This window comes from Macrobrachium nipponense, chromosome 8 (genome assembly GCF_015104395.2).
Source record: "Macrobrachium nipponense isolate FS-2020 chromosome 8, ASM1510439v2, whole genome shotgun sequence".
Classification (NCBI taxonomy): Eukaryota; Metazoa; Arthropoda; class Malacostraca; order Decapoda; family Palaemonidae; genus Macrobrachium; species Macrobrachium nipponense.
The window spans coordinates 31,557,654-31,568,740 of record NC_087203.1 but is presented as its reverse complement, the minus strand read 5'-3'; the positions used below and the strand labels follow the sequence as shown (position 1 = coordinate 31,568,740).

At 52.6% G+C, this 11,087-nt stretch overlaps 1 protein-coding gene across 1 annotated transcript in view; it reads left to right on the top strand.

The window, feature by feature from the left end:
- Nucleotides 1-11,087, top strand: part of LOC135223230 (E3 ubiquitin-protein ligase RNF126-B-like) — a 47,514-nt gene continuing 36,427 nt past the window's right edge. The window contains 1 exon segment of the mRNA XM_064261722.1: nucleotides 1-103. Within this exon segment, the coding sequence (XP_064117792.1) occupies nucleotides 17-103 (87 nt within the window). The 5' untranslated portion in view covers nucleotides 1-16.

Sequence of the window (11,087 nt, the reverse complement as noted above, 5' to 3'; positions counted from 1 at the left end):
TTTTAAGTAATCCAAAATGGCGGAGGCTGGTGTTGAGACAGCTGCGTCCTCTAATAGGTTTTTTTGTCACAAATGCAATGTTGAGATAACTCCAAATTTGCCGGTAAGCATTTAGGGTTTTGGAGGGTGGCCTCCTTAATGAAATGTCGTTATTTTTGTGGTAATTTGTCTATTTAAACCGAAATTTTGGACGCTTAAAGACTACTATCGCCGGGGTTGACAAGGTAACCTATGGTGGTACGTCTCTGACCGTAGGTTTATTTTTTGATCTACGCATAGGTGTTTGAAGAAGTGGTGGTAAATTGAAGTTCGGGGCAGTATTAAAAAATATTTATTTATAAGAAATATATGAAAGCTTCTTATGAGTAGATTATTAACCCTATAGGCCTGCTCCTTGGGCTGGTCACGTCCAAGGCTGGCTATACCTTGAAGCTCATTTTAAACTGGAGATCCTAATGAGGCGTAGGGTAAACAACCGAGTGGACTACCTGGGCCAGTATTGCCCGCTCGTTGACCCCCGCCTTCCAGAAAAAGTACTTTAACACGTCTGACATCGGAGATGGACACCATTCTCGAGTCATCGGTCATGGAAGCAAAACCTCGAGACTTACCTTCCTCTCGAAATGTGTTTTCTCACAAAGTACAAAATAATGTCATAATTTAATGTTAAACATATGTTAATGAAAGTCTAGCTATGCGCAGTGCCAACTTAGCTCCATGACACTTTCAAAATTTTTACTTGAAACGCCTTGGGGGAAACACCGCAGTGGATCCATCGTCATCGCGTGGATCAGCCTTATTCACTTGCAGTTTTACTTCACTGAACAAGAATATCAATTAGTATTTATTCGGACGACTGTAATTAGGGTAAAAAGACCGCAGGGACAGGGGTGGAACCATGTACGATCAATGTGTACAACCCCAAAAAAAGTACATTATAACGCGTCCTGACATCGGAGATGGGCATCAGACGCGACTTGTTGTTGGTGAGAAATGGAGCTAAAGACCTCTACTCCGGTGTCAGGACGCGTTATAATGTACTTTTCTTGGGGTTGTACACATTGATCGTACATGGTCCAGCCCTGTACCATGCTTTGTTTTTTTACCCTAACCCCCGGGGTCCTGTACACGGCGAAATACATTGGACAGCCCAATCCCAAGTGGATGTCACATCCGCGGTTACGTTCCTTGCAGTCCGTGCAAAGTGCTTTTGTAGAAATCCCTTTAATTGGTTAAACAAGAATACAATTACATATTTAAGCATGCCATTCAAAAGATTGAAGTTTCGTTAACATAATGTGATATATGAAAGCCCCATGCGAACTAAAATAAGCATGTGAGGTCTTCGTAAAATATGTTTTCAAGGCAGTTTTTTAATCCAATTTGGCGTCAACCGCCTGAGGTGCCGTTCGTAACTGCAAAGGATCCAACATCTTTCCCAGCCTTCCCAGCACTTGGTAGATCTAGGGTACTTATCCGCAGCGACCTAGACTATGGCAGTTGCAGTTTTTCTATGCACTTTTACCTACTAATCAAGAATTTTAAGTAATATTTATTCGGACGACTGTAATTAACCCCCGGGGGCCAGTACTAAACACGGCGAAATATATTGGACGCCCCAATCCCTATTGGATGTCGCATTCGTGGTTATGTTCCTTGCAGTCCGTGCGGACTGCTTCTGTAGAAATACCCAGCACTCATTTGAACAATGTTAGCGTATAGGGTAAACAACCGGTAATTCTAAGCCTGCATTCCGCGGTACAGTAGACTATGGCAGTTGACGTTTTCCTTTATTTTACCTGCTGAACAAGAATTTAAAGTAATATTTATTCGGTCGACTGTAATTAAACCGTAATTTACCTCTGAAGGCTACATGAGAGTACAAGGCCTTATGTCTGGTAAAGTGGTGGGGGGGCTACCGGAAGAGGAAGGCAGAGGTACGAGTTGGTAAAGCCATGCTGGGATATGGTGGTAAATAATTCCCAATAAATATCACGGACATCAAAAGCACTAAACCTTTGGAACACTACAACACAATATAACAAAGTACATAAAGATAGGAACCTTACCTTAAAGGGATGGAGGATAGAGTTAAGCAGCCGCTTTCACGAAGGCATGGAGCCTCGTCTTGGGGTCGTGGAAGTGGATTTTAAATTACGTCACTGCCGTGATCTTGACAGTATATTACCAACCTTTCATACTGCCCCGAAACAGTTAACACATGTATGGGGCAGAGTCGAGTTAGTAATGAGGCCCGGAGTAGGTGGAGGTGCCTGGGAGTGCTTCCGCCATCTGGCTGGTTGATAAGTGAAGTGAGACACTGGCAAGTTTGTCAGGAGGAAAGGGGGGGGGGGGGGCTGGAGACCACAAAACAGAGTAGGAAGGATGGGTTGGGGGGTAAATATTCACGTTTGTGAGAAAAAAAAATGAACACTGTATTGTAATGGGTGGACAATATGTATAGGAAATGAGGGAGGCCTTTTTGGGGGTAATTGTAGCTTCTTTAATGTTTATGAAACCAAAGTTATCGTGTATTATTATTAAAGTAAAAAATATTGCAGTGAAACCTTGCAGTAGGGACCCATATTTTGCATAAGAGCTAATAATCCATACATACATGAAAATATATTTGTTCCGATACGTAATACAAACCATCGGTCCTTTAACAATAGGAAGTAGCTAGCGGCAGCTGGAACGGTCGTAAGCTTCGAACAAGGGGAGAACGGAAGAACGGGTAGTTAACTGCTTGTCCGATCGTCGCGCGCCGCGCGACTGGGGTAGGTAAACACACAAACACTTTTGCTTTCGGCCTCTTGTGTGTGGGAAAGGACGTGTTCGCCATCGCTCTGCCCGCTTGTCGTTTGCTTCAAACTTGAGTATTTGTTTTCTCTTTCTGTATATCAGGAGTGATTGTAAGTACTCTTTCTCTAGTTCAATTGAATTGCAATGAGTGAATTAGAGGAAATGGAGATATCACCGCGCCCTCCAGTCGCCCGTAGAGTGTGTCCCGGGCTGGAGGGACGTAAATGTGGGGGGTTCAGGTCATTTGTTGAGGTGGACCCCCACGAGGTTTGTACTCGTTTGTCGAGGGCGAGAGTGCTCCCCCGCAACGAACCATGTGTGGTTTGTATGAACTGGTCCGAGGCGCAGTGGGTGCTGTACGAGGGCAGGAAGAGACTTAGGCCGGCCAAGAAGTCATCGGAAAGTCCAGTGACCTCCTTTGGTGACGGACACTTCGTCCTCTTTCCTGCCTCCCGGCCAGCCCCCACGGTTTGCGCCTTCCCCTGCGGGGGGGGTAGCGGAGTCCTTTTCCTCTCTCGATCCGTCGAGTGTGGAGGAGGGCGTCCGCTACCCGGATGTACAGCTGTATTCGGGGTCTTCTGTCCGCTCTGGGGGGGATATTTCGCCCCCCAGGCGCGGGGAAGCCCCTCCCATTAACCCGACTGTTGCTTCCGCAGGTGTGCCATCAGCGAAGGATGACTTGGGACAGGTGTGGGAGTCGCTGGGACTGCAGGGAGTGCCCAGCATCCAGGGGTTGCTACAGCGGTTGGCTGGGGTCGGCCCTGTCTGGCCAACTTTCCACCAATGTGGTCACTCTGGTGGCGGTGACCACCACGACTACCAACATTAAACTACACTTGAGTGATGAGATGGCCACCACATCTTGTGTATAATACGCACATATAATGTCTGGTGACACCCGGCGGTGGTCAGTACAAAAAGCCAAGATTGGCCCCCGCCGTTCCCAAAAGGAGGACGATGCCACAAGCCACCACCTGGATTTTTTTCCTTTGCCGACCCCGGACTTCGCTGCCCAAAGAGTACCCCCCTGGACCTGCCGCCAGTGCCACGGATGACGGTGACTGTCGACAGGACGCCTGGCTCTCCCGTGGTACCTGCCGTGCCTGCCGTACCTGTGGCCGCTCCAGCGACTCTTTCCTTTTCAGGTACACATTCCATTTCAGATGTTCCTGCTGTTGCCTGCTGTTCCGGACCTGTTCCTGTCGTTCCCGCTGCTGGTGTTGCTGTAACAGTCTCAGGTCCTTCCGGACAGGTGCAGTCGGGCCCTGTTGCTTCGGCAACTGCCCCGGCTCCCTCCTGGATGGAAGACCTGACGTCGTCCTGCGGAGCTGGCGAAGAAGAAGAGGAAGAGAAGAAGGTGTCGTCGTCGTCTTCATCGTCTTCTGCGTCGTTCGGCTGCCTCTCCTTCCCCTTCGACTTCTAAGGCCAAACAGCCGAAGAAGAAGAAGGTTGCCTCCTCCCCCCACCCCTAAGAGACTCCTTCGGGAGCTTCTAAGGGCCCGGCTCGCTCAGGCGAGCTGGGGAGCTCTTCTGCTGGTCCTCCTGTTCCTTCGGGTGCAGGGCCCGTCGCTTCTTCTGCAAAGAAGAAGTCGACGGGGACCAGAGGTGCATCAGCCTCGGCTGGTGTGTCCTCACCTGGTGCTAGTGGTTCTGCCGCTAAACCAGGTTCCTCTCGCCGCTCTCGTTCCGCTTCTCTTCGTTCGCGAGAAGCACCGAGTGGACGCTCTTCTAAAGAGGACCGTCCATCCAAAGTTTTCGACGTCCGAGCTAGCTCGCCGTCAAGACAGCGGCACGGGGCAGAAGACTGGCGAGAGTCGTGCACACGACTCTCGCCAGGCCAGTGGACGCTCTCGCAGCGACCAACCGGCTGCTCGGGCTGACGTGACGGTCGCTGACCGGCCCCCACGGGTTGAGCGGAAGGAGTCCCCACGGCCGCCGGTACCAGCCACGGCTGGTACCAGCGGTTTGACGCGCCGAGAGGACGCTGGCCGGTCTCGACGCGAAAGGGAGCCTAGCAGGTCACCCGTCCGCCGCTCCGATGGGACCGGGCGGAGACGGTGACCAGCGGCAGCTCGCCTGACGTTAGAGAGCGGTCTCGACGTTCTCAGCCGAGCCAATCGCCCCAGGCGAGCGGCGACGCTAGGCCTACTGCTAGACCGTCACCGCGGGTTGACGATCGGCAGCAGCCCTCTACGCACGCTGGTCCTGCCAGCGAGCGTGGGGGGAGCGTCAGGTCTGCCTCTCCTGTACCTTCAACCTCCTCGGGCTATACCGGGAGGAGCGAGGTACCAAGGAGCGATCACGAGGTGCGCCGCTCGTGACCCAGCTATGACGCCGTACGGCTCAGGCACGGTCTTAGGACCGACCAGGACGTACGCGCAAGTAGTTGGAGGCGACCGTCAGGGGTCTGTCGCTGTTCCTCCTTCTGAAGGAGGAGTATCGAGGGATATGCTCTTGTTGGAGGGACTGGACGGTCCTACTCCACAGGACGCTGTGACGCCCGAGATACAGAGGAACTTCGCAGAGGTCATTAAGCTGATGCGTCTGCATAATGACCTCGCGGAAGGATCGTCGCTACCACCAGCAGAGCCCACGTCCCGGCTCGAGTCATTTTGGGGTCCCAAGAGGGAGCCCATAATGACGGTGGGGTTGCCACGATCAGAGCTTGCGGACTCAGTCCCTGGATCAGGTGGAGAATCTCGTCTCAGGACGGGAGGACTCGCTGAAATCCGGACGGTCCTCTAAGCTGCTTCCTCCTCCTCTACAGCGCAGAGGCGTTTTGTTTTTACGTGCCATCAGAAGACCCGATACTGCCGAAAAAGGAACAGGTTAACCCGGAGTTAGCGAGGCTGACTCCAGGTGTGTCCCTGCAGCAGCTCCTGTCGGAGAACCTATGGTTCTCGCAGCAGGAGGCACTTGCCCTGAATCTACCGCTTATGGCAGCATTCCAGGCAGTTTCCTGGTTGGATTTGTGGTCCCTCACAATATCCAAAGTAGCGGCCGGCTCCGGAGTTCTGCTCTCGAAGACGGCGCTTCTTTTAGGAGACTGTGCCAGTCTGGAGGAAGAGCAATCTCTTACCTCGCCCATCAGACTGCTAACCTGTGGGCCAACTTGGTTCTTCGGCGTAGGGACGCAGTCCTTACCCGAGTGACCAAGGGGCTGGGCGTGAGGCGGCACTCGGCTAAGAAATGGACCTCTTAGGAGTTCCCCCAGCTCTCTTTCCTGGAGAGATGGTGGACGCTGCGGTGGAACGGCGGCGCACTGACGAGAGTGACCGCTTAGTCCACCAGGCAGTCTCGAAGGGTTCTGGGCAGCAACCTCGAGTAACTGCGGCCAACCAAAGAGCTTGGCTAGCGCTTCCACGGCGGCGAAGACGGTTTGCACCGTCCAAACCCCGTGTGAAGACTCCAGTTGTTTCGACTTCTGCGAGAGGAGGCCGCAACCAGCCCTCCTCCCAGGCCTCCTTTCCCCGAGGAGGTGTTGGGAAGAAGTCGAAACGAGGAGGGAACGCTAGGGACGGCGTTCCCCCTCACCTGCTGCCGGAGTGGGAAGTGGGGGGGTGCCTGGCGAGCCATTGGGCGACTGGCAGCGCTACGGCGCCGAGAACTGGATAGTAGACGTCCTTCGGGAGGGATATCTACTACCCTTCGAGTCTCGGCCCCCCCCTCTCTCCAAAAACCGCGGTCCCCCCATCACAGACTTAAAATGTCCGGGGATCAGCAAAGGACAACGCTCTTCTTTCACAGGAGATCAAGACCATGCTGGCGAAACGAGCTGTAGAAATCGTGGAGGACCAGTCACCAGGCTTTTACAGCCGCCTCTTCCTAGTGGAGAAGGCATCGGGGGGCTGGCGCCCGGTGATAGACCTCTCTCCCCTGAACCCCGCTTCGTTCGCACGACGCGGTTCACGAGGAGCGGCAACGCTCAGTGCTCGACTCGATCAGGGGGAACGATTTCATGCTTTCGGTGGACCTGAAGGACGCGTATTTTCAAATACCCATCCATCAGTCCTCCAGAAAGTACCTTCGCTTCAATCTTCGACGGGACGGTGTACCAATTCAGGGCACTTTGTTTCGGTCTCTCAACCGCCCCACAGGTGTTCACGCGAGTGTTCACTCTGGTGTCGGCTTGGGCCCATTCGAACGGGATAACGTCTTCTGAGGTATCTCGACGATTGGCTGGTCCTGGCGAGCTCCCGCTCGCAGTTGCTACAGGACAGAGATCGACTCCTCAAGTTTTGTCGCGATCTGGGGATCGTGATAAACTACGAGAAGTCAGATCTCGAACCCAAGCAGAAGATGGAAGTACCTGGGTATGCTGATAGATACGGTAGCAGGGCAAGTCTTTCCCGCAGACTTGCGTATCAGCAAATTCAGGGAAGCAGCCGGCCGGTTCCTGTCGCGGCAGGAACAGGCAGCACAGCAATGGCAAGTCGTGATCGGCCATCTGTCGTCACTCGAGAAGTTAGTCCCTCACGGGCGTCTTCACCTGCGGTCTCTCCAGTGGAATGGCTAAGGGGAGAGTTGGTCCCAGGCCAAGGATCCTCTTACTTTCCCGTGGCTATCACGGACAAGGTGAGGCAGGACCTAGCCTGGTGGCTCGACGACAAGAACCTCTTAAGAGGAGTGCCCATACGCACTCCCCCCCCGGAGATGCTTCTGTTCTCAGACGCATCGACCGAGGGATGGGCGCACACCTGGAGGAGTTGCTGACTGCAGGTGTGTGGGACCATCACGAGAAGCACCTTCACATCAATGTCCTGGAACTCAAGGCAGCGTTCAACGCTCTCCAAGAGTTTCGGGAACCGCTTGGGGTGGGGACACTCAGTGGTGTTATGTGCGACAACACCACAGTAGTGGCATATGTCAACAAGCAGGGGGGGCTAGTGTCTCTTCCGCTCCATCAGTTTTGACGGTGCAGGTGCACGAGTGGGCCACGGCTCACTCGATAGAGCTGTCAGCACGCTACATTCCAGGCAAGAGGAATGTAGTACGGACAAGCTCAGCCGTCGGGATCAGGTGATAGGGACCGAATGGTCTCTACACCAAGATGTGGGCGGAAAGGCTCTTCAACCTGTGGGGGTGCGACCGTGTCGTAGACCTGTTCGCCACCCGGCACAACAGGAAGATCCAGGTGTTCTTCTCGGCCGTGCCGGACCCATGGGCAGCTGCAGAGGACGCTCTCCAACACCCCTGGGACAACCCTCTTCGCTTACGCCTTTCCTCCCTTCTGTCTGATTCGGAAAGTGATCAGTCGAGCGCTGGTCACTCCCAATCTCAGAATGATCCTGGTGGCTCCCAAACGGCCTCAAGCCAAGTTTGGTATCCGGACCTGTTGGCTCTTCTTGCAGACGCACCGAGAGAGCTACCCAACTGGCACAACCTTCTAGCCCAGCCACACGTAGAACGGTACCACCGCGCAGTCCAGTCCCTTCAACTTCACGGCTGGCTGTTATCCACCATCTCTTGCGAACGAGAGGCTTTTCTCGTAGCGCAGCAACAGAGATGGCTGGACACGTCAGACAGTCCTCTGCAGCTGTGTACCAGGGGAAGTGGGCCGTCTTCTGTGGTTGGTGTCGTAGACAGGGTTTGTCTCCTCTCAGAGCCACTCTTCAGCAGGTAGCGGATTTCCTCGTGTTTCTTCTTTCGCCGAGAGAAGTTTTTTTTTTTTTTCTCCTCTCAGTCCCCACGTCCGAAGGATACAGCGCCGCCTTGGCCGCTCGTCCTGAAACTGAGGGGTTGGACATCACGAATTCGTTCGAGATATCCTTGCTATGAGGAGCTTCGAAAGGTCTTGCCCACCCAGGGAACTCAGGCCCCTGCGTGGGACGTGACTCTCGTCCTTAGGAGTCTGACTCGAGCACCGTTCGAGCCACTCCGAGAGTCGTCAGACAGGGATCTGACCCTCAAGACCCTCTTCTTGCTGGCCCTGGGCATCGGCGAAGAGAGTAGGGGAACTACATGGCCTTTCTTATGATGTTAAACATACCAGAGGCTGGGGATCTGTGACGCTCGATTTCGTCCCGAACTTCGTAGCTAAGACTCAGAATCCGTCGATCCCTGACGACAGGTTCGAGTCTTTCACGATCCCCTCCCTGCTGGACTTTACAGATAACGATGCGGATGAGATGCTGCTTTGTCCTGTGAGGGCGCTACGGCGCTATCTGAAGAGAACTCGACATCTCAGGCCTGAGTGTCGACGCCTCTTCGTTAGCACTGGGGTCACCAAAGAAAGAAGTCTCCAAGAACACGCTTTCTTTCTGGCTACGTGAGGTGATCAGGAGAGCGTACGAAGCTGATGGTAGCGACGACATCCGTACGCTCCGTCCGAGAGCCCACGAAGTCAGAGGTATCGGACCCTCCTTAGCGTTCCGTAAGAACTTCTCCGTGGCGCAGGTCCTGAAGGCAGGTGTCTGGGCCAACCAGACCACCTTCACGTCCTTCTACCTTCGGGATATTGCCCACAAGTCCTTGGATACGTTTTTCCTTGGGACCTGTGGTGGCTGCTCAACACGTTGTGTAAGCTTACCCAGCACCCGAGCAGGCAGAAGGCAGCATCGATTCCTGGTATGACGGGAGAATGGGAGAATGAATGCGTGAATGAGAGAGTGACTGGCTTCTCTTCACCATCTTTTTCTACCTCTACCTGTGGGCAGAGGGATACGGTCGTTACCTTGCTGGAAAGGAGTCAGATGCAGGTAAGCTATTCAACAGAGCTCCATCCTATCTCTTTAACTAGAGATAGGAGTAAATATCCACCACTTCTCCAACAAGGGGGGGGGAGAAGTGGATGCCAACATGAGACAAACCCATTACTTTACATTTGCTCATGTAAAGGAAAAAAGTTCTTACAATGCTGGTACGAAGAGATACGCTTGCCTCTCTCTTAGTAACTCTGGCCCAGATGGTCTGACCATTGATCCTGCGGTGCACACCCCGATCAATCGGACAGAGGGCTTGGATCCATCCCTCGCTCGGTACGACCAGGGAGGCATTCCAGGGATGGACGAACACCAGTCTGTTCATCAAAGACTCAGATTCCACCCACCAAGAAGTGAGTCTTCCTATTGTTAAAGGACCGATGGTTTGTATTACGTATCGGAACAAATGACAATTTGTCGAAAATTGCATTTTTCCTAACTATACAAACCTGAGGTCCTTTAACATAAAGTCCCTCCTCATGCCACCCCTCACTCTGCGTATTTTGCATGGGCCAAAAGCAAAAGTGATTTGTTTACCTCCCAGTCGCGCGGCGCGCGACGATCGGACAAGCAGTTAACTACCGTTCTCCCCTTGTTCGAAGCTTACGACCGTTCCAGCTGCCGCTAAGCTACTTCCTATTGTTTTTAAAGGGACCTCAGGTTTGTATAGTTAGGAAAAATGCAATTTTGGACAAATTGTCATTTTGTTCATGAAACTTACCTGTCAGATATATATATAGCTGTATTTCTGACGTCCGACAGAATTTCAAAACTCGCGGCACACGTAGTGGGCGGCCAGGTGGTAGTACCCATTCCCGCCGCTGGGAGGCGGATATCAGGAACCATTCCCATTTTCTGTTCATATTTTTTCTGTCGCCGGTGCTGGAAACAACTGTTTACAGTACCTCCCGTCTAGGATTTTTTATTTATCTCGCTTTAAATTATCTGGATGACTTTTGGTATCGACTTCTGGATTGTTGGATTGGCACGCGTAATAGTGGATTGGTTTTTGATTTTGGATTGGCTTTTCTGTGTACATGATGTCGGGATCAAGTACTGGGAGTTTCAGAGTGTGTGTGAGGAGTGAATGTAAGGTGAGGCTTCTTAAACCTTCAGTTGATCCTCACACAGTTTGTATGGAATGCAGGGGGCATGTTTGCTTGGTTGATGATCGGTGCAATGATGCAAGGATTTGTCTGATGATAAATGGAAGATGTATGAGACTATCGACGTAAATTGGAGCGCGATAGAGTCAGGAGGTCTTCCTCCAAGAGCAGTTCTACAACAAGGTAAGGAATGTAACATTTCTCCTCCTCTAACACCGGTAGATTTTGCTCAACCTAATCCTGTTTTGTTGCCTTCGGGCCCCAGTGCTGTGTCTGGAGAAGGTAACACCCTTTCTCTGATTCTTGAGTCTATTCGCGCTCTTGAATCGAAAGTGTTGGCCTTAGAAACTGGCCCTGTGAAAGTTTGTGATAGTGCCCTAGTGTTGTGGAGGGGGCGTCAGATCGGCCCCATAATGCCTCTAGGCCTAGACCTCTATCGGACTCCCAGGACTCAGGGAGTGGGTATGTCGAAAGCCGC